The sequence below is a fragment of the Porites lutea genome, chromosome 4 (assembly GCF_958299795.1).
Source record: "Porites lutea chromosome 4, jaPorLute2.1, whole genome shotgun sequence".
NCBI lineage: Eukaryota > Metazoa > Cnidaria > Anthozoa > Scleractinia > Poritidae > Porites > Porites lutea.
In genome coordinates this window covers 7,323,281-7,347,215 of record NC_133204.1, presented here as the reverse complement: position 1 = coordinate 7,347,215, position 23,935 = coordinate 7,323,281, and the positions used below count along the sequence as shown (strand labels likewise).

General features: G+C 39.4%; 1 protein-coding gene and 1 long non-coding RNA gene across 2 annotated transcripts; one reads left to right on the top strand and one right to left on the bottom strand.

Moving 5' to 3' along the window:
* Positions 1-2,934: 2,934 nt before the first annotated feature.
* On the bottom strand, positions 2,935-4,447 carry LOC140934025 (melatonin receptor type 1B-like). The gene has a single exon (XM_073383708.1). The coding sequence runs from the start codon at positions 4,279-4,281 to the stop codon at positions 3,250-3,252; it is 1,032 nt and encodes a 343-aa protein (XP_073239809.1). The 5' UTR covers positions 4,282-4,447; the 3' UTR covers positions 2,935-3,249.
* Positions 4,448-14,803: 10,356 nt separating this feature from the next.
* On the top strand, positions 14,804-19,421 carry LOC140934024 (uncharacterized). Its single transcript, XR_012165106.1, has 3 exons — positions 14,804-14,940; positions 16,607-17,146; positions 17,727-19,421. It is a non-coding gene; the product is annotated as an uncharacterized lncRNA (long non-coding RNA).
* Positions 19,422-23,935: the final 4,514 nt, after the last annotated feature.

The following is a 23,935-nucleotide window of genomic DNA, read 5'->3' as shown; positions in this document are numbered from 1 at the left end:
CAAAAAGAGTGGTTGAGTAATTCAATACAAATATTTAATTTAACTATAAAAAATGGGAAAAACTTTTGTTAAAAACATTTTCACAAATTTTAAAATTGTTAAAAATATACGACGACGTTTGGATGTTCTCGGACGTTATTGTCAAGTAAAAAATAGAATAAGAATGTTCTATTAATTCAAGAAAAAACATTAGGTCATTAAAAAGAGAAGTAAGAGTAAGCAAGGTAGATTTTTTTTTACTTGACAATGATAAATAACTTTTAGTTAGTGTTCAGCCTCAGACTTCAGTAGCCTCAGGGCTTAGCCCAGAACTCGGAGGGTGGATAGTTCAAGTCTAACCTGGCTAAAGCTCGGAGCTCTGACTCTCCTAAATTTCATTTACTCCCAGAGATGCGAGATAATAAGGTTCTTAATCAAAACCGTTTTTTAGCGCCGCACGTCAACCGAAAGTGGGTTTTTTTCATTATTGGGTAGCTGTTGTGTCCAAATTTTCAGGCAAATCGTCTATATAAGAGTAAGTAAACTTAGCAATAGACCGTTGGTAGGGTTGAGACATATTGAACGGGAAAATTCCTCAGTTTCGGCTGGTTGAAGTGCAGCGCTCAAAAACGTCTTTTGCTTCAGCTTGTTCTTGCCACTAAAAAATCAACCGTGTTCCCAGGGTTCTCTCGTATTTGTCTCACGGAGAACCCTGGGAACGAGGTTGCTTTATATTAAAATTCACCTTCTTCGCTACATTCATGACACACATGTTTGTATTGAGTTTTATTCAATTTTTATTTGTATCCGTGAAGTGGAAGGGCTTTATTTTGTTTCACTTCCAATTATAATTATATCTCAACAGGATATGCCTAGTTTGCACTCTCAGAAATGGAAATATAGTTGACGCTTCAGAAGTACAAACGAGCGGTTTTAGTAATCTTTTTATTCAAGTACTGTATACAGGAGAAGCTGTACATACAATAATTCTCATAATTATACTGTTAAATTGTAAAAGTAAGTGCTGCTTGTGTTTCCTGTAGTCATGAATATACAATGTTACGTTGTTGAAACGAAAACTGAACAGTTGACCGTTTACAACTCTCGGTCCAAATTTTTTAATATTTAAAAAATCTTACTTTGACTCTGTAACAATAGCTCGTTCATATTGATTTCATACACTTGTAGCCTGCGTAGCAAGCGTTTCCAGTCGAGTTATAGCGCGAAAGTAAGAGCGGGAGCAAGAAAAAAAATGGAAGGGGGGGAGGGGAGAATCCTTCGCTCCCTTCCCCCTCCCCCCTCATTTCTTTTTTTTTTTGCTCTCGTCCAAACTTTCTCGACGAACTCGCACGGAAACGCTTGCTATGCAGGCTAATACACTTGTGGATTATCTATTTTCGATTACTCATAGCCATTCACTGAATTGGTCCTTGATTATCTTAGATGATTTACAAAGTTTTGCTTGGCTTCCATTCTATTTTTCCTTTTTTTTTTGGCTAGTTGTATGTATCTAACACGATAACAATGTAAGGAAAATCACAAACCACTCACAAAAACCTTGTTAAAAATGGGATTATGAAACACCATGAAAGAAAAATATTTACAATGTTTTGATTAAGAAGGGAAGCATAAGAAACTAATATTATAACAGCTTTCGTTTCTGATACAAAAACTTAATAACGATCTGAAAACTAATTCCCTAGTAAAATTGAACAGTGTATTATAAACGCCATTGTGCAAATATGCATGATGAGTAAGTATTTCACATCTGTAAGGTATTTACATTTAAAAACTTAATCTTGAAAAGCTTTGAAAAGAGTAAATAAGTCAGATAAGTGAGGCGATCAATGCTTTAGTTCTAAAGGTATTGCGATTTCTCACTTCTTCTTTAATTGGCTTTGCCTTATTTTTCATTGTTTCTGTGTCAGCACTGGTTGAAGGTTGATAAATCTTCTTTTTTAAGTCATCAGGTAAAAGGATATTTCTCTGCGTCTTGTAGCATACATCTGATATCTTAAACCAACACAACCGGAACAGTTTGGTTTCCATAAACAAACCAATAGTGAAACTTCGGCTTTCTACAGCATTAGCCGCACTGCAGGACCAGTAAATTGAACGGAAATATGCTTGGATCTCATACCGGCATGTAAGCATCAGTGCCGCATTGTATCAGGATTAAACTGATTAAAATCCTTGAACTGATTCAGCGCAAAGTTAACGAAACTCATCAGCCTTAATGGCCTCCTTTGGGTCATCCTTCCCGCTCTTTAATATTTAACACGTAGCAGACCATCCGCGCAAAATTGCATCTTCGAAAATTTAGCTTTGTAGGTTCACCAAGTCCTATTGAAATTTATTTGTCAGTGAAACTGTTGAGTAAATAAAATACTTCTTTTTCATCCCCTTGTGAATTATGTGACAGAGATCTACTGTTTTTTTTTTCCTGTGAGAAGCAGCCAATCAAGAGATATTTGTCATTGTATCCTCCTTAACTCACCTCCCTTAATAATGGTGGATCTAGAAATTTATTTTTATCAAGCGTGATGGACGTTATGATTACGAATTTGTTGATGTTTGTTTCACTGTCTCTCTGTTGATGTCTCTCCCTCGCCAGCGGGAACTCCGCCATCTGAAGATTAGAATAAACTGGTAATGAATGGTCACTTGTACTTGCTTTTTTTTTTATAACAGAGCTAAATAACTGCTAAAACCCTTGATTTCCTTGGCGCGGAACAAATTTCATTAATACTGCTTTTTACTTCCAAAAGTGGCGAGGGTCAAAATTCGACAAAATTCTCAAATTCCATATTGTATAATGCTGAAAAAAACATTAGCACCACTTAAACGTACTTCTAAAGAGGTCTCATTTGAATTGTCACACCGTGGATTTCGTCCACAGACTCAAAAGTAAGAACCACCTTATTCAAGACTCCATCTTAGCTTTTAATTGATAATATACTTGGACTCTGCGTTACTGAATACACTGAAATGCCTTCTTTGGATCGGATGCCTGTTTGATGTTTCTAAAAGACTGTTATACGGAGCCTTTGAAGATAATTTTATACGTTTAGGTTATTGTTTTGATGAAGTATCATTTTTCATAGATCAATGCGATGATTTTGCTTTCTTCCGGACTGCTTTTCTGTTTCTAAGGTGACTCCTTTGAAACTAAATAGAAGACATGGATTTGATCAGTTTGATACAGGATTAAAAACGATGAGCCTGCGTTGAATGGTTTTTTTCTCTTTAAATACCTTTAGCTAGAATAGATTATGAGAGAGTTTCAATTTCCATTTTTTCATTTGTTTGGACGTGAGAAGATTGGGTATTTTGGCTTTGACTTGGATTTGAGCGTCTAAACAAGTCTGAAGAGACAGCGGGAAGTTTGCGTAAAATTGCTTCCAAAATAGCCTTGTACTCTCGCCTGAAGAGCCTGTTCGTGGCACCGTATATAAACGGGTTAATGGTACTGCTCAAATAAATCAAGAACCCGTACACTAAGTATAACCGACGGGGCAAAGTGGGTTTTCCCCGCGCAAGGTCTATATAATCAATTACGCAGATTGGCAGCCAACAAAACGAGAACCCAGCCATGACTGCTGCTAAAGTTTTTGTCACTTTTGCTTCTTCCACGTTAGCTCTCAGCTGCTGAGGGTTACTCACTTGCGAAAAAACACGATTTGATCGCGAAACGGTGTAAAACACTTTAGCATAGCAAATTGTGATCAGGGTTAATGGTGTGCCAAGGTATACGCATTCAAGAAAAACCGTGTAACCAATGCTAACTTCGAAGGAGTATAAACACATTGCCTTTCCCGGCTGAAACTGGTATCCACCTTCTTTAAAGAACAGTGGAGGTACAGTGGCGAAAAGAGCCAAAAACCACACGAAAGATATGTAAAGGAAGATTCTTTTCCTAGTGAATAATGTGATGTACTTTTCTGGCTTCACTACACAAAAGTATCTGCTGACCGCGATTACCCCCATAGTGTTGAGAGATGCCAGCCCAAACAGAAACAGCGCGAAAGCTTGAAATTGACAAAAATCTGCTCCGAAGATCCACCTGCCGTGCACCAATGTTGCAACTGAAAAAGGCATACTGAAAATAGATATCATAATATCGCTGACTGCCAGGGCTAGGATAAACATATTAGCGAGTGTTCGAAGTCTCTGGTTTCTATATACTGCAAAACAAACCGAAAGGCTTCCGAAGAAGGCGATGACATTAGTTACAGCAAACCAAGCCGATTCAATCCAAACAAATGACTTGCTCCTATTAGAAAGCTCCTGGGAAATTGACATGATTCTGAACCAAAAAATAGCTGATTCCAGAAGAAAAAAAATATGTCAGTTACTTCAGCAATTGTTTTGCCAAAGATTATTACAGCAGAACGTTCTTTGATTGTCTGCGGCTGAATTCCAAACAGAGTTGCTGAAGTGACGGCAGATGAAAACTGAGCACACGTTTATTAAAATAAGACCTTTTAACTCATTGTTTACGCTCAACATAAATATTTATTGTGACATATATAATTATTCAACCCGTCCGTAAAATTAATTGAATGTTACGCTGTTTTGTCCCGTTCTCATATCTAGACGCTAAAGCAATTTTTAAGAGCACACACACCATAACAATGAACAACAGAGTTTTTAATTACTTGGCCATTTCATGGATAAAATATAGCTTCCGTGGTCTGTATCCTGGGAGACACTTTTTAATGTTGTTGTTATAAGACTACAATTTTCTTTTGACAGGTAAACTTTTCAATTTTCTTTTTTCATGATCACGTTCTTTTTCACAAATAAAATTCTTTTTTTTTACCCTTGTACGGCTTTGTCATTAGCTGATTTTGTGGTTTTTTAAAAAAATCTGTCCAATTGGAAGAGGGACGTGAGGTTGGTTTATGCGGTGGTGTTGAATTGTTAATCAACCTGCTGACCGGTGCCTTTGTGACAGATATTTGTTCGGTAAAAATATTAATTTTAATTTGCTGACATGCCATTTCCTAAAGTTGACTTTGAACTTTTTTGGTTGTTTGCTTGATTGACAAGTACCTGACTTTATGCAGAAAAAAAATCCCAGCTGTAAATGAATACTGGTAAAATGAAGATAAGTTTCTTGTGTTGAATTGTTAATCAACCTGCTGACGGGTGCCTTTGTGACTGATCTGCTAAGCAAAAATATTACATTTAATTTGCTGACATGCCATTTCCTAAAGTTGACTTTGAACTTTTTTGGTTGTTTGCTTGATTGACAAGTACCTGACTTTATGCAGAAAAAAAATCCCAGCTGTAAATGAATACTGGTAAAATGAAGATAAGTTTCTTCGGTCAGTTAGGTTAATCACAAAAGTGGAATTTATAAAGCCAGTGACTTCCCGAACAGGCCTGTTGTCATAGTTGAAACTCAATAACCTTGTACAGACAGCTACTGTTTATCTTCCCTGAATGAATATGGATAGCTATTGTGTACACAGTTCCTCCAAGCGGCCACTTGTGCACGTTTAACACTGAGGACTTTCTTACAAGCGCGCTCTCAAGTCCCGAGCCGGCAGCGTGACCGAGCGGTGATAGCGCTGGACCTGTCCTGATAGTTTGCTAAATTTGTTCTCGGAGGTCTTGAGTTTAACCCCCTCGACCATGCTTGTAAATAACCAAGTGGTTTGCCTGCGGCCAGTTTGAATTCTTACTTGTTATATTTATTTCAGTTATTTATTCCTGTCCTTATTTGTGGGCCACCATGAAAACTGTTTGGCTACCCAGTAATTGTGTTAACCCTACAGCCCCTATAATGTATTTTTTAAGGTTTTAGGTATTTTTTCATTCGAACTTAGGGCATCATACGTGATCATAGAACATTCACCTGAAGGCTTACAATCAAGTACAATATTGCTGACATAAATAACTAATAACAGTAGGAAATGATCCTTTCTTATCTAATTACATGATTGTACGGTGTTCCATCTCCAAGAATTTCAAAATTTCATTTTCTGTATTTGCTTATCTTGTGCAGCTTAAATGGTAGGTATTTTATTGTGCAAATGGTAGAAAATTTACAAAAAATGAAGTAAACAGCTCAGATGACAAAGCACTTTTTACAAAGCCTATATAGTAAGTGCCACGTTAATAATTAAGTTCCCGCTTTCTTTCACGCCTTCAGGTTATTTAACACTGCTGTTACAGCCGGTTGGGAGCTAGGGACTTCAACTCGAAGCTAAAAGCAAGAAGCACTAAGGATAACAAAAAGGACGGTCGTGATGTATGACTAAAAGCAACAAGTCACGAAAAATAGACTGAGACTCAACGTCCACTCTCAGTCCATCATGGCAAAATACCAAACATTAATATTGAAAACAAGCAAATACGTGACTACGGAAAAAAACTACACTTCCCTAAGGCCTATAATAGTTATCTTGCCTTCTGCTATATTTATTTTAATTTAGAATTATTAGTAAGTACGTCAACCTTTTCATCGAGTTTTAACCTTAAATCAACAGTTCACCTTTTTTAATTACAACCTCTTCTTTTATTTAGTGCCACAACTACTGCAAAATACTGTAACAGTACTGGTGGACAAGTTGAGTGGATTAGTAGATTTTTACTTGTCATTTCTTGTCATTTTTATTAGAGGGTTTTTATGTTCGTTTTTATGCCCGGTCTCTAATAGCTGTGCAGTTAAGCTACGTATTTTGAAATAATTAATTCTTGTTGTCAAACTATACAAAGTATTGATTCATAATTATCGCAACAAACTAATCTCTTTGTTCTAGAAAAAGTACATCAATATCGTGCACACGTATTACCTCTTTAGCACAGTTGCTTTACTCTGATGTCTAGATATTTTCCCTTAAAACCTTTTCTAGCTTTCCACTTTCTTATTGCAGGTAGGGTTTCTGTTGCGGCACGTGATAGGGACCTCTGCGGCCTTAAAATTTTGAAATAAACTTACAAGTAACACTTCTTTGTTGAGTATCTTCACTTGAGTAGAAAGGAGTGTAAAGCATTAAGAGTTTCGCAATAAATTTACGATAAGGCCGATCGGACAGCTATGAATGTGTAATTGAAATTAGTAAGATCGTAAAATATTTTCTGCCTGTGTGTAATATTTGGTAAGTTGTTACACATAAAATCTTCTCAAACACTGCTTTCCTAATTCTAAATTGCACATTTTTAAAAAGCTGGAATAAGAACATGCAATGGCTCGTGAACCATATTGTGGCAAGCATCTTCAGTTGCACATTACTTTTATCAAACTTTACGTTTACGTTCGCCTCAGATCATTCCTTATTTCCATAAAATGAGTCGTAATGTAAGCAATTAATTTATCTTCGTCCAAACTTTCGTTGAAAGCGTCATAATAATGTTGGTATATAAGCACTCTTGAGGACATCTTGGCCGGGTGGAATACGATGTTTCAAGAGAAGAAAAGTGCACTCAGTCGTCGCACGTTCGTTCAAAGTCATTGGCCCCCAAGCACAGATGAGCAAACTGAGCGAAAGCGATAACTGCAATGCCCATAACTACGGAAAATGAAAGAACGGGCTTAAATGATCTCCTTAATGTTCTTTGCATTTTAGTGGCAGATGTGAGGATTGAATCGGATAAGCTGCAGTAGCTTAAGAGTTCTTAGGAAAATTGCTATTAATAGCCACACGGTTTCTATGGCCAGGAGGCGTGCGATGGTGTCAGAACTGGAACCTTTGAAAGGATTACACTCCTCACATATAACCTCGTTTCTTTAGCCTTAAACAGCGATAAAACAACAGCCACAACCGACACCACAAGAAGGACGAACTCCAACCAATTCCAAATTTGGAACAAGTAACTCTTATAACGAAAGAACTTGATCATTTCAGCAATTAAGTATACCATGATTACTATGAGGAACAGTAACTGGCACACTTCATAAGACGATTTGGCACTTGCCGTAGCTCCGTAGGGTATAGTGAAAGCGATTTTACATCTACGCAGTGACAACCTGCCCAGTTGGGAGCTTTTCGTATACATTTCCGACTTTACAGAATAGCGAGGAAGATGGATCAAACAGCGATTATGCTTAAGAAGAGGTTTTATCACTTTCGCAGCGGAAACTTGATTCTATCCGAGCTCAGCGACATATCCACCTCCTTCGTAACTTTCTTCAACAGCTTCGTGAGAAAGAGTGTCGGTTTCTGACGCAGACTAGTACCTCCACGATTTTGGACAAATGTCGTTAACTGACTCAAGGTGGCTGTAATTGTTTAATGGTTTCCATCGCGGTAAGTAAAATGTAGTTCTGTCCTCACTGTCACTGCAACACCCCTTAATACATCTCATATCTTATAAAACCAAAACAACCGAAACAGTTTGGTTTCCATAAACAAACCAATAGTGAAACTTCGGCTTTCTACAGCATTAGCCGCACTGCAGGACCAGTAAATTGAACGGAAATATGCTTGGATCTCATACCGGCATGTAAGCATCAGTGCCGCATTGTATCAGGATTAAACTGATTAAAATCCTTGAACTAATTCAGCGCAAAGTTAACGAAACTCATCAGCCTTAATGGCCTCCTTTGGGTCATCCTTCCCGCTCTTTTAATATTTAACACGTAGCAGACCGTCCGCGCAAAATCGCATCTTCGAAAAATTTAGCTTTGCATTAAACGAGTCTTGTCCTCATCCGTGTTAATGTGGATAAATAAAATACCTACCTACCTACCTACCTTTAAAAGCGAGCGGAACGAGTCTTTCGGGTCTCCACGCCGCCAAGCTAGCGACAAAATCGCGATAAGTCTTCGTACCGGGAGCCAAATTTTAAAAAAGACGGAAGACTTTTCAATTCGAAAGTCTAAAATATTACCTGAAAACTCCGGCGGCGGTGCGGTCCGGAAGGAAATCTTGACGCGTCAATATGACAGATTTATTGTCTTTTTAAGAAAAAAAACAGATGACGCTCGCGAGTGCTCATAATCGGGACACTGTCCCTTTTTGGAAGCAATTTTAAGCAAACTTCCCTCTGTCTCTACAGACTTGTTTAGACGCTCAAATCCAAGTCAAAGCCAAAATACCCAATCTTCTTACGTCCAAACAAATGAAAACATGCATGGAAATTGAAACTGTCTCATAATCTATTCTAAGTCAAGGTGGTTAAAAAGGAAAAACGCATTCCATGCAGGTCATCGTCTTTTTTAATCCTACAGCTCATCAAATCAATATCTTCTTCTTGGCTAAAGCGTCACCTTAGAAACAGAAAATCCGCCCGGAAGAGAGCAAAGTCAACGCATTGATCTATGAAAAATGATACTTCATGAAAACATTAACCTAAACGTATAAAATTATCTTATTTTAAAGGTTCCGTAGAACAGTCTTTTAGAAACATCAAGAAGGCGTCAAATCCAAAGAAAGCATTTATATTCAGTATTGCAGAGTCCAAGTGTTTTAGTGTCCAAGTATATTGTCTGTGGACGAAATCGTACGGTGTTACAATTCATGTGAAGCCTCCTTGACAGTACGTTCAAGTAGTATTAATGCTTTTTTCAGCATTATACAAAATGAAATTTGGAAACTTTGTCGAATTTTGACCTTAGCCACTTTTGAAAGTAAAAGGTAGGATTAATGAAATTTGTTCCGTGCCAAGGAGATTAAGGGTTTTAGCAGTTATTTCGCTCGTTATAAAAAAAACAACAACAACAACAAGCACAAGTGATCATTCCTAACTAATTTCTCATTCTAATCTTTTGATGGCGGAGTTCCCGTTGGCGAGGGATAGACATCAACAGAGAGACAGTGAAATAAACATCAACAAATTCAGCTAAATTCGTAATCATATCATCCATCACGCTGGATAAATTTGTTGATCTACCATTAATACAAGATTGGCAATTGTCAGGAGCCCATCCTATTACAGTTTCGGTGATAGGTGTGAATGATTATTATATATCAAAAGCAGCAAAAGTCTGCCATAATTTTGAACACACAAATCGGTCTAGTTGTAAGGCATATCGCTTCACGAGTTTCTCATAGAGGTCCTGGAAGATCATAGTTGCAAATCCCGTTGGAATCGGCTCCTGTCAGAACTGCTTGTTTGTTTCTTAGTTTTTCAATATTATAGAATCACTTGAAATAAATCATGTGGTTGAGAAGTTACTTCTACCTTTTAGCAGGAAGTAAAATTTTCATTCCGTATTTATTACACTGATGCCTTTATATATACACTTTAGTTTTACACGAAGGATTTTTCACTTACTGTTGGTAACTAAGGTTCAATTATTTGAAAAGCCCTCAGTAAGGAGAGAGAACCTGGGAACGAGGTTGCTTTCTGGTTCGTCAATAGGCTGGTTTCATTACTTATTTGTTTAGAGTAAAATTTACTTTTTTCTCACCCATAAACCTTGATATTTCATGAAAAAGTCGATCGCGTTTGATCGCGTTTTCGATCGAGTACTCGAGAAACGCGAAACGAGTGCTCTGAAAGCTCGCGCGCAAACTCGAGCGCTAATTGAGACTGGGCACTAAAAGAAACAAATATGGCGACGGTGCACGCAGAACATGTTTGTAGTTAAATTGGTCCTAAAGTGACATTCGTATATCACCTCGATCGGATCTTTGACTTATTCGTCAAACACTTAGCTTTATTTATGGCATAGAATTTCACGGACGTGGCTTGGCAGAAGCCGAAGGTCCCGCAATGGTCTTATAAGGTATGCTCGAGCTTATGAACTTAAAGTTTTTAAAGGCTTTAACACAGAAAATGTTGGTCTCATGAGCATGAAATATTTAGATAATGTTAGTGAAAGGATTAGGCTAATGTTTTAAATCTGACCACTATCAGGTAATTTTAAGGTAGCCCTTGTCCGGGCATTTTACCATCCCCATCTACAGTGAAACCTGTAATTTTCATGTAATTTGTGGATTAACCCACGTGACCTTAGTTGGTGTTCCCTGAATACAGTCTCTCTTTGCAGTAAAAATGGGAAGAAAGTCTTCAAACAAAGTAAGCCATTCGTTCACTTAATATAATATAGGGTGTTCGCTTAAATGTGGGCCTTACTTAAAAGAGGCCCTCTTGCAGACCTCTCAACCCCAAAAGACCAAAAACCTGGAGATTTAGGGAGAAACCTGGAAGTTTATCGACGGCATAAAAAAGAACTAAAACCAGGTGTAAGGAAGACATAAAAACGAAAATGGATCGCTAAGAATCATTTAACAGGATACAAACCTTCCCATTCTTTTTTGAACTTTGTCTTTACCTGAGGAATTTTCATCGTTTTCCACCATTTTGACATTATGTGCGAAACGTATCTAAGTGTGACAAACTGGTACAGTATGTTGCCCAGTATCCGGATGGTACCAGTATCCGGACACTTGAAACAAAAACTCAATTTTTGAGGCACCCTTTTCAGTTCTGGGTAAACAAAGTATTTCGAATGAAAGCTGAACATTTCAGCTTTAAGATGAAAGTTTTGCCGATTTGAAAGCTGTTCTGTTCAGGTGAGTAAACATTTCATGGCTAATATTTACGCTGTTTTCTGCGCAGTAAAATTAGTGCTGCTCAGAAAAGGGTGGGTAATGTGTGATATTTTCAAAGAAACTGTTTTATTTTTAAAGTGAAGATACTTAAGGAAGTCAGGTTTTCAGAAAGTTTATTAATTCTTCTTGAAATTCGATTTGTTTGGAATAACGGAGGCCAGAAACATTCACTAAGTATTGATGTCAGGCGCCCCGTTTCCAGACAGTTTTTCATTTGCTGCATATGTAAAGAATTGATGAATTAGCTATGTACATTATCCGGATAAGATTTATTTCATATCAGTAACTAAAAGCTTAGGATATATGATATAGTCGTAAAATGTAATTCTACTCAACTCCGTACGGAAATTTTCCTCACTCATTCAGAGGCGACTTGATTTCGTGTGCACGGCTTGTTTCGCATGACTGCATTTTCTATATATAACCGAAAGCTTCTGAGTTGAACCTGGAATTCTCATACTTTCCCCAGTTGTGACTGCTAGAATGGGGTTGCAATGGTCTGAAAAATGTCACAAAGGGATTGAGAGATGTGAAAGAAGGAGGAATTAGTACAAGAAAAGCAGGCTTATTATGGGGACTGAGCATGAAGAAATCAACACTGCATGTCAGACTAAATGCCTTCCTTAAATCAGTGAAAAAGTTCCTAGACAAGGAAGTGAGAATTATACCATTTTTAAAACAGCCACTCGTGTTCCCCACCGTACCCCAGTCATTTGTTATGTTTTATTTCACAATGCTAGGTTATATTTTTGGAATCGATTGCCAGACTACTTTGCAAGTGCAAGAGAAGCTTATACGTTGCTTGCCTGTCGAAATTTATGTACAATTACTTTGTTATTGTTGTGTCTGGATACTGGGCCAGCTGTCTGGATACTTGGCAACATAGGAGCTCTGCAAAAATATTATTTTCGCGATGGAAACAAAGGCAAAAAAGTTAAACTGTCCTTTGTCATATTAAGGACTAAATAGATTTTCTCTGGGCCAAATTTCAGAGCTCCTGCTATTAACAAAGGAAAGTTATTGCAAGCTTAAACTGAAGTGTGCAGATACTGGGCAACATACTGTAACGATAACTTTATTTGGCATTTATCTTGTCAACAAGATGATCAAATATGACAAATAGAAGTGAATATGCCTTAGAACTTTTCTACAGAATTGATGCCTAAAAATCGATTTTACAAGGCAAAAATGAAAATATTCAAAAAGTGTATTCCATTGGCTTGTGAGATTTTTGTGCCTGAGACTGTGAGATTGTCCTCAAAACCGTGCGACTTGAGAGGTCTGCTCTTGGATGGGGGGAGGGTTGTCCAATGCTCTGAAAAATTTATGCATGGCATTGTATTGTCATGAAAATTCTGTACAAAAGTATAAGAATAAAGAACAAAAAATACAATAAGAAATTAAACAGAGCCATGCATTAGTTTGTCAAAGTGTTGGACAAGTATTGGGGGTGGGGGGGAGTATGTATGTCCCTAGTCTGAATTTCAAGTTTGTTCATTTCCTATTTTGAGGAGTAGGCCATGTTCCTCTGCCCGGTTGGTATTTACCCATCGTGCAATTTCATCTAGCCATATAGCCTAGTAGTAGCCTAACCAATCAGAATGCAGCATAGATAATAGACCACTAGTTAGATTTTACTAAAGAATAATATCTTACCCTTCGGGTAAGCTGATTTTCCTACAATGGTAGAGGTGTGCTGCTGAAGCCTTTAAAACTCATATTTTCAATCCTACGCTTGTCTCAACACTGTCGGTGAATTTCTGGATCTTCTCTTTGTTTTTGCATATATCTGAGATCTGCTGCTTGCTGATTTTAAACTTGAGTGCTAAATTTGTTCCTTTTTCACTTTTCTCCAAATGTGAAATAATGGTTTGCTTATCCTTAATCTAAATAACAGACTGCTTTCATTGCATAGACATGGCAGTGATTTGAGTTTATGATCGAACCAATGTGGAATCAAGCATGACATTTCCTTAGCAACATAACAATTGAGCATATTAGAATTCAGCTGAATATTTATTGTTCATCTTGTGCCACTTGCGCTTTTTCAAAGCGAAACAGATTAAAACAGTGTTTTAAACAGATGTTTGGAAGGATTAATGAACTTTTAATCATTTCAATTTTTCAAGATCACATCTTTAATTAACCCTTTAAACTCTAACATCAAAATCTAAATTCTCATTTGTTGCCCTTCAGGTCAGTAATTCTAGTGCAGGGCTGCTGCCTAAGAAAATTAGAAGAAAAATTTAGAAGCCCAAGCCGCATTTCTAGGAGCCCAATTAAAAAAGATCAGAAACTTTATTAACTTTTTCTCAGTTTTTACTCATGCAGTAGCTACCTAACGTTTCTAACGCTGAAGGAAAAGTCATGATTTTATTATCGAAGGTTTTTCAAAGACTATTAAATTATTCATTTGACACCATTTTCAGACAAGAAACTTTAACTGTTCTGCAGCAGAAGTCACAGAAGCAAATTTCAAGACATAAGTGCTGTTTGTTTACCTTGTATCAGCAGTAATATATTTTTGCCTATCGCCGACGATCAAACAATGTTTTCCTTTGTTGTTTCAAAACTGCAGAATGAGCAGGGAATTTTGTTGTTTGTTCACTGGAAGTTAGCCTGAGAATCATATGTTTTAGGCGCCTGTTCGGGCTCCCTGTTTGAATTTTTGGTCACCCGAGGGTAAATCGTAGGCGCCTCTGGCAACCGGGCACCCGTAAGGCAACAGCCTTGCTAGTGACCCCTCTGTTTTACAAGGCATTCATATTACAAGAAGAAACTTGCTGATCACTCTTATGGCTTAAAGGGTAAATATTCATGAAAAACAGGACCAGCAAAACAAGTGTGTATAATTGAAAAGTCCAGATAATCAAGGTTCAACTGTAACCCTGATTAGTTAGGTGTTGCATACAGAATTAGGTAATTTTTTCATATTAATTTTGTGGAACCTGCAGCCTTCACACGTACTCTTTTAAAGGCTTCCAGTTCAAAAACACACCCTGTTAAAGACACCAAATAGTGGGGAAGACTCAAGACCCTGAAAACCATATCCTGTACAGCGCAACATCCCTGTCCAGACCAAATGAGGGAGTGTCTCCACCCCAGAAGTAGAACCCCGTAGTAAAGTCAATTCTGGCCATGTGAACACCTTGCTTTTATGGACACCTTGATAATAAGGATGTAAAAGCAGTTAAATTTCCATTCAAAATACAAATAATGGACCCTTAACCTGACCTGACATGAGATTAGGTGTTGAAAAAACTCTTATACAAGTTCCGTTCTTTAAAATGCTACGTTAAATCAAGTTGATTTTTGTCAATTTTTTTTAGTGATTGACAACATTGCATCACATATTTGAGATTCTTGGTGAAGTGGAATAGAATGGCAACCTGCAAAACAACTCACAGGAATGACTGTTGGATCAGTAAGAGAAAGCAACCCTGAAGACAAGGTAAACAACTCTCCAAATTTTCTTAGAGTAAATCAGGGGGGTGGGGGGGGGGGGGGCTGACAGCGAGGTCTGGAACCGAGTTTACATGGTCGCCCCAGTTAAGAAATTTGGCCGAGTAAGACTGAGTAGCATTTTCCTTCAAAACAAATATGGCGGAGAATGCAGATGTTGTGGTTCAATTTTATCCTTGGTTTAAATTTCAATTTCTTTTGTTTCAAACTCATTATCATATATTACCATTCCCCAAAACAAAAGGAAATAAAATTTAAACCAAGGATAAAATTAAACCACAACATAGACATGGAGGGACGATGAGTTTTTGCTCAGTTTTTAGTTTTCCCATGTCCAAACATCAAGAAAAGGTTTTCAAGAACATTTTTAATGGAATTTTTAGACATCAGAAGGCGTGATGTATGAACAGTTCATGGGTGACTACACTTACCGTGATTCGGCATCTCGGCAAGTTCAGTTATATATAAGCTTCGTGAATTTTCAAGCAACCAGCCCAGTCTCCATCTCTTATATTTTCCACCTACAGTGGTATTAATAACTCTCTTCCTTATCCTAAACATATGCTACGAGCTCACTATAAATTATTAGTATGAGTCTTGCAAAAGTCATATGGGAATGTTCATTAAACCAATTTTCTACTTCGCTGTTCGTAAGTTTGCTTGTAAACCGGGAGCCACAACAAATATTTATGATTGACAATACAGAACACAGGGCCAATTTAGTAAAAGCCAGGATAAATTTCCAGTCACTTTGCTTCACATATACTGGGTCTGTCAGTATGAGCTATTTTTAATATCAGAATGCTGGGAGGGTTTTACTGAACCTTCAAAACCTTCACTGGAATATCATTGGAGTGATAATCAATAAATTTCCAACAGAAATACTTTTTTTAATAGTTTTGTATTAGATAGTGACTTCGGTTTCAAGTATTTCCTTGAAATTGTTTGTACAAAAATTACCCTGTAGTTCTAAATTGTACTTGAAATGATTATAATGGTTTACTGTGGGGACAAGAGGCTTATCCAGTTGCTAATAAGAGTGAGTACATCAGAGAGGGGTATGCATTGAGAAAATCCCTCAAAGGACTGAAGTACAAGAAACAGAAAAAAGAAAACTGAATGTTTTGCAAAGTTTATAAAGAGAATCAGAAGGAGCTTGAAAAATGTACAACTTCAATTGTTTGTGTAAGTTATGAATTCGATTTACAACAAAAACAAACAAGGTAAAATTGATTTTTTTATCAACCATCAAAAGAAGTTATTGTCCCTTGAGAGCAATTCCCTCAGCAGTTCTTTCTACGATACTACCCTTGGCTTATTTGGCCTACAGTGTTGATGGGTATGTGCTGCTGATTTAGGGTGGTGACTATTTCACCCTCTCCAAAAATGGTAACCGTACGCGTCTGCTCAAATTAAAAACAAACTGATAATCGGTTGTTTTTACAAATAAAGTCGGGAAGAATTCTTGATATTTTGTGGACATTTTTAATAAAGCAATTATTCCACTCGCGCTTGTTTGGATATGAAATGATTACAGCCAACGCGCACTCGTGGAATAATTGTTAATTAGAGTTGTCCGGTCAGAGCGAATCGCCTGTATATAGGTTTCGTCCTTACTGTTTTAATGTGCGCTGGTGCATGTTTTTGCGTTACAGGACGCCCAGTTTGCCCCTCTGAGCCACCTCACGAGAGAATACAACTACAGAGGCCGTGTAACGTGATGGACGAACCCTGTTGACAATCCAGGATAACTTCTACTGCGCGGCCATCATAAACAATAAAGACTACAAGTTTTCGCTAAGAGGCAGCTACTTTGCTCCTAAAGAAGGCGACTACGCATCGTACATCGAGTACGGACGCAGCCTTCCGCTCATGGCGCATCCTGAGGTATTTGGAATACACGCCAAATGCAGACATTAGTAATAACCAACAGGAAACCCAACAGTTGTTCAACAGCATCCTTTTGACGCAGTCTCGAGCTTCCGCCAAAGGTGGAAAATCCGACGACGAGATACTCTTTGGGGTGGCTGAGGATATTTTACACAAGAACTTTGACATGGAAGCGGCACTGCGGAAATACCCCACCACCTATACGCAGAGTATGAACACGGTATTAGTGCAGGAAATGGTCAGGTTTAACAGGCTAACGAGAAGTCGTGCGATCTTCGCTTATGCACATACTGAAAGCTGTTAAGGTGAGTGAACCTTCGTATAAATTGAATAGCTATTTTTATAGAGTTCTTGTTTGAAGTTTTGACTAAACATGAAGTAGAGTCTTTATTCCTTTACAGTCGCTAAGGCAAACCGTGGCCATTGCCACGGGAAGTGTCTGCGCGCCTTATAGCGAGTCAGAGAAAATGACTGAAAATGACTTACTCTAGGTGTGCAATGCATAGAGGGTCAAATAAGACAGAGACTAACTCTTGATGTCTGTTTAAAAAGAGTTGACTGTATTACTGGACCCTCGCGAACTTGTCACTGAGTGGAAGCAGTAAATACAGTTTCCCCTAAGGTGGAAATAGCACGTCAGGCAACCGTTATTTCAAATCATGTTGCGTTCATCTGTGTGCGATATTGGGTGATATGTTGCACATTACACTTGTGTCTAGGAAATCTATCCGAGAAATGTTACCGTTTCCTCTTACCCCTCGCTGCCGGGGATATATTTTGCTCCTTTTTCTACGGGGTAGGCGCACTTACAGGAAGTAGTTTTCGCTGCGTGTTTAGGAATGGGACTCACTAAGACGGTTTACCCGACCTTTTATATGATCCCAGGGCCTGGTTGGTATGCCCTCTGAACTAGAGGAGGTGGCGGGCGGCGTCCTTAAAGGCAAAATCCCTGTTCTGTACATGGAGAAGTCCTACCCATCTCTCAAAGCACTCGCAGTTACGTCAATGATCTGATTGCTCGCCTCAAGTTTCTTCAAGAGTGGTATGACAATGGAGTGCCTCCCATGTTCTTGGTATCTGGGTTTTTCTTCACTCAGGCCTTCTTAACGGGATCAAAGCAGAACTACGCCAGAAAATGCACCATTCCTATTGATCTCCTAACGTTTGTCTTCGAGGTTCTTGGCGACAATAATTATGAAACTCCACCCGAGGACGGTGTCTATGTTAATGGCTTGTTCATGGAAGGCTGTCGATGGGATCGAGAAGAGAGAGTGATTAGAGAGGCGCACCCGAAAGCTTTGTATGATAGCATGCCTGTTTTGTGGCTCAAACTTTGCAAGAAGGAAGAGATTGTTGACGGGCCGCGTTATGTCGCCGCTGTTTACAAAACAAGCGAGAGGTGAGGTACGCTCTCTACCACAGGCCAGTCCACTAGCTTTGTGATGGACATGCGCCTGCCATCTGATCAGCCACAGTCCCATTGGATCATGCGTGGTGTGGCTCTTCTTTGCCATTTGGATGATTAAGGAAGTGTTACATGCAGTATTAACGTGCACTCAAGAAGTGTGATGTGGAGAGTTGACACACAACTTGTATATAGTCCTCATTCAGTTTATTGAAGTAAGGTTTATATCCTGAATTTAGAACCGACTGATATTGTCTGCTTTATTCAAGCTGGAGCAGCAACAAGTATGGTCTGTACTCTGTAAATACGCTCTTACATGCTTAGTATTGACAAGTAGTAAATATAGCGGTTGTAGTAAGGAATGGATTTAACAATACTCTGGGGCGTGTTTTGACCAAGTTGTTAACTTTCCGCCCTCCTTTTACCGCAAGACTTTTTTTTCAACTTTTTGGTCTGAAGGGATATTCATCGCACGACATCTGCAAAAACACTTTCACTACTATACTACAATGATTATTACGTTCGTTATCACATTCACAATCCTCGCGGCATTCAGAGTCATTGTCAAAGAGGTTCTCAGTCAAGGGTTTTTTCCCTCAAATTCAGAAGAGACACGAAGGTTATTTTACCGACGCCAGTTTGTTTGTTCATCCTTTACGCGGCGATGGCCGGAACCAACGAGATATACGTAACAATCATAGACGACCTTCCTGTTCTCCTGACGCCAGTTTAAACCGAGAGGCCTGGGTGTCCGGGGTACGAGGCTGGATGAAATGTTCAAAGAGAATCAGAAAATAGTCTGTCTCTTTAACTTATCGTTGATTGTAACCTCCCTAGGGTAGTGATCTTACTCTACCCCTCAATGCCCCGCAGGTTTAAGATCGTGGATCGTTTCCAGCGCATGCCCAAACCACATTTTGCCCTCGCAAAGGTATGCAACTTTCTGATCAACCTCGTTGCCAGGGTTCTCTCCTACCCGTCCCTGGTAACGAGGTTGTCGTCAGTCCATTTACGGGTTGCGTCAAGTCAGTGAAATAAGCTATCTATATAATCATTAAAAAAATCATTTTTATAATGAGTACTGTTTCTGCACTTGGCCTCGTTTTGAAAGTGAGGGTTGGTTTTTGAAAGTTGTTAAAGGCCTGTTGACAGCCTGAGTATCAGGCGTGTTTGGAGGAAAAGGGGAAAAGAAAAGCGAAAATCTCCTGTCTCGTAGCCCCTTAGAAAAGCCTGATACTCAGACTAGCCTATTGAAGGACCAGTGTATAAGTGTCCGCATATTTCGCAACTATTATTTTGAATAATGGAACGGTAGTTTAACCCGACCAGGACCCCCGCAGGGGTAGGGGCTGGGGGTCCAGGGCCCCCCACTTTTTGAAAAACAAATAAATAAAATTAAGTACAGTGGAACCTCGATGTAACGAAGGGTCAAGGGTGTGGCAAAATATGTTCGTTATAACGAGGTTCGTTAACTTATATCGAAAATTAAAAACTGCTCCGCGGGCCCTGCCATCTAATCTTTGTTCAAATAACCAGCCCTAAAGTTTGAATTTCTATACTTTTAACTCGTACCCAGATCGCACTCTGTCTTTGCACGGATCCCCCTTTCACAAAGATGGTCAACAGGGGCGTGAACGCGTCCACCGATCAAGGAGCGCTTGTTGCGTGTTATTCATGTTTGCGTACTACAAAAGCGCCTGTTGGAGCGTCTAAGGAAGACTGAAACAACCACCAGGGCGTTCAAAGAAAGTTTTCAATTTGTTTCAAATGACCTTTTTTCCATATATATAATAGTCAAATTTACCTAATTCAGGACGAAGCAAGTCAGTAATTCCCGTGTTTAATGTTGAAGAGGGCTTTACTCCATCCATGTGTGTCGATGTGATCTGTTCGACGTTACATATTGTCTGTTAACTGTGCCTGTTAATGTAGCCCGTTAGGCTGTCAGAGATAATGAGCGAATTCATGCACGAATTGTTGCTCTAGGATCCACTGCCGTGAGTATTAGACATGTGTCATTTAAAAGTTATTATTGGAGCCTTTGTCTCACGTATTACGGAGAAAGCCATGACTCTGTCGGTTTTTTACCATTATAATGCTTGGACAGTACGAGTCGATCCCATCGCACCTAAGTGTCAGCAGTCCAAGTCAATTCTCCTCCGATCGAGACTTTGTTAGGATATCAGTGACATCGCGGACATAGCGTTTTTGTTTCTTGGAATTCACGGAAAATCAGGGATTTTTTTCAATTTCGGTTTTATCACACTGGTTAAGAGGCACGGAAGCCTAGTTGAGGTTTGACGTTTCGTTTATGCTGCTTGCAGCTGTCTTTTCACCAGAAACATAACGAGTACATAAATTAAGAGTGCAGGAAAAGTCCTTAACGCACTGAACGCTACAGACTTTGAGGAAGGTATTTTTATTCAGCCAGCTTTTGTCTATGGCTTGCGTTACTTGTTCAGGGACGAGCTCTCAATTCGTTTTCATTGAACGCGAGCTGCAGTGATGTTATTACAGTCCCTCTATTTTTCTTGCTTCCTCCCAAACCGCCCCCTGCCCCCTAAGTAGTTTGACACTCATGCAAGTTGGCAGCCCGTTACGCAACGCGCTCGATCTCGACGATCTCATACGGAAAAATAGGGGACTGTGAACAGGCTAATGTTAAGTTCGACGTTTGAACCGCGGGCCTCAGAGATAGATTTCCTGGTAAGCTCCTGGTAGTGTAGCATACATATTATGTTACAAACGTAAATCATTCCGTTCTTTTTTTTTTCTAAAGTTTGTATTGGAGCATGTTACTTCTTTCCACTTTCTTGGATGGAAAGCAAAACAGTTCCTAATGTCGTTCCTTTTGCAGGGTTAATATTGGTGCAAACATCAACCACAAAGGACTGCAAAGGACCGCAAACGCATACGCCGAAGAACGTAGGATCTATAAACACCTGATCAGCAATAATGATAAGTAGACATATTAAATACTGCAATGCTGATCGCACTACGTGAAAATTAACACTGCAAGACATCAACACGACAGCGAAAGAACTCAAAACAGAGCGAGATTGTAGCCATGGACATCTGTTTTCGCCCTTTTTGGGGCTCGTCAGTATGGCGCAACAACCAGAGAAAGCTCTGATTAAAAATATCCACGCACTCTGATTTTTAGCCCTGACCTAGCCTGCGTAGTATGGCGGTTTTGTCGAGCCGGGCGCACGAGCGGCGAAGCCGCGAAATTCGCGTGCGCCCTCGCCCGCCTTTACACCTGGTCCAGAGGAGATGTTTTTTGTCGTTAGAACATCAAAACCCGTCGAAAACCTCTGAAAAATGGGTTATTTTGATCGCGTTACAGTTTCGTTACACATTCTATAGACCGCAAACCAAGAGACTGAGGGCTCGTTAGATCGGCTTACTCGGCACTTCGTGCCTCGGTTGCCCTTCGGGCGACGTTGCGTGCGCCAGCGAGGAGATGGTTTGCGGTTATTGATTTTCAAAATGGCAAACAACAAAGTCGATCTCGGTCAGATAAGAAGGGAAGAAATCGTTTACAGTAGATTCATAAAAATCCCATTGAGCTAATTAATCGTGCTAAGCGACAGGTATAGACATTTTTCAAGGTGAGACTTTAAATAAGTAATTCATTTATTCACACGAAACTCCACTGGACCCTGTGGCCTTTATTACTTTGAACTCTCAACACCCACAGACCCACAGAATCACGCCATACCACGTGTCTTCTGGGTGTGGTATGGCGTGATTCTGTGGGTGTTGAGAGTTCTAGGTCAGGCCACAGGGAACCCGAACGCTGTATTAGCTAATAGAATAATTAAATGTATTTACGCTGTATTATTAGCTAATAAAATAATAAGATGTATTTACCTGTGTTCCTGTGTCTTTATGAGTCGTTTTAGAAGGGTTTGGAATCCGATCAGAGACGGTTAACATTGCTGGTTATCAAATCGGTCAGTGTAAAACGAAGACTGCGGACTGCAGACTGCGGACCAGAGGTAAAATGCAGACCGTGTGTAAAATGTAGACTGCAGACGAAGAGTAAAACGCAGGCTGGGGTAAAATGCAGACCGAGCATAAACTGTAGTCGTGGAAGGGTTTAAGGGCAAAAAAATCCCACAAATACATGTAAACGAACACTTATGTAGTACGATCAGCATTGCAGTATTCTGCTTGCAGAATTTAATATGTCTACTCTTCATTTTTGCTGATCAGGTCTTTACAGATCCTACGTTCTCCGGCATATTCGTTTGCGGTCCTTTGCAGTCCTTTGTGGTTAATGTTTGTACTTTATGTATTCTGGGACCGTATATCTTTTATAGATCCGATATGCCGTAATTTTTGCATGGTTTTGTCCATGTGTTTAAGGTTGGTTTTGGCCAACTATTTATTTTCTCTGCGAGACATCAACTTGACACTTGGACTCTTGCCCCCCAGAAAACACGTGGTATGGCGTGATTCTGTGGGTGTCGAGAGTTCTGGGTCAGAGCTTAGATCAGGGTGCGCGGATATTTTTCACCAGAGCTTTCTGGTTGTTACGCCATACCGACGAGCCACAAGTAGGGCGAAACAGCTGTCTATGGCTACAATCCCGCTCTCTTTTGAGTTCTTTCGGCGTCGTGTTGATGTCTTGCAGAGTTAATTTTCACGTAGTACGATCAGCATTGCAGTATTCTGCTTGCAGAATTTAATATGTCTACTTATGTATCGGTCAAATCGAAGCTTCAACATGCCCCCCAGGGCATACCCTGGGCATTTGACACCTTTGCCGTCCCGGGGAGGAGGGGATTTGATTATCAGAGTCTTCCAGGGGGTGGGGAATTTGATCCCCATGCTTTAGGGGTGGGGAATTTGAACTGCACCCTCGATTTCATGTAAAATCTTTGGCGTGGCGAGCTATGGGGGACGCGGTGTTAGAGGATTTTCATGGAAAAGATTGTGCCTTTGTGGCCAATTGGTTACGAGGAAAGGGTTTAAACAAGCTTTGTGGCGTATTTGAAGTATTTAAATTTTAAAATTTTTAATATTGGATTCAGGCTTTGAATGTATGAATGTATTTTATTGTTGTGTTTACAATGAAATACAATACCTATACCGGCGATTCCATTCAACAACATAAAATAAAATAAAAAGCTCAGGTCAACTACTTTGACCTACTGCAAGTATGTTGATTAATAAGGTGAGCGATGATGCATGTCAGTGAAATGGCCATGATGTAGTAATCTCAATAGGTGGGATCTTTTTTATAGAACGCTTTGTATGTTGCATGACGAAGAAAAGCTGAGCATTCAGTGACCCTGTAGCAGCGATTTCCGCCGCTTTGCACGAGACTTTTGTTCGTAGTAAATACGCTAACAGTGTTTCTCAGTTTTTGTTTTATTTAAAAAGATTTTGTTCGACAACTGAAGGCGTTTCCGCCGTCCTTCTGTCATTTTTGTGCTTGTGAAATGTCCCCGGGGTGGAGGCATGTGATCACCTGAATGGACCCCAGTGTGGGGCATTTGAACGGCATTTTGGCCCGGGTAGGGGGGAATTTCAACAATAATTTTCAAAAAAGTCAAATGCCAGGGGGGTTGCCCGGAAGGGGCATGTTGAAGCTTCGATTTGACTGATACATTACTTGACAACATCTGCTTTCACAAATCCATTCCTTTCTTCTCTGGAACGTCGTCGACGACCCGAAAAC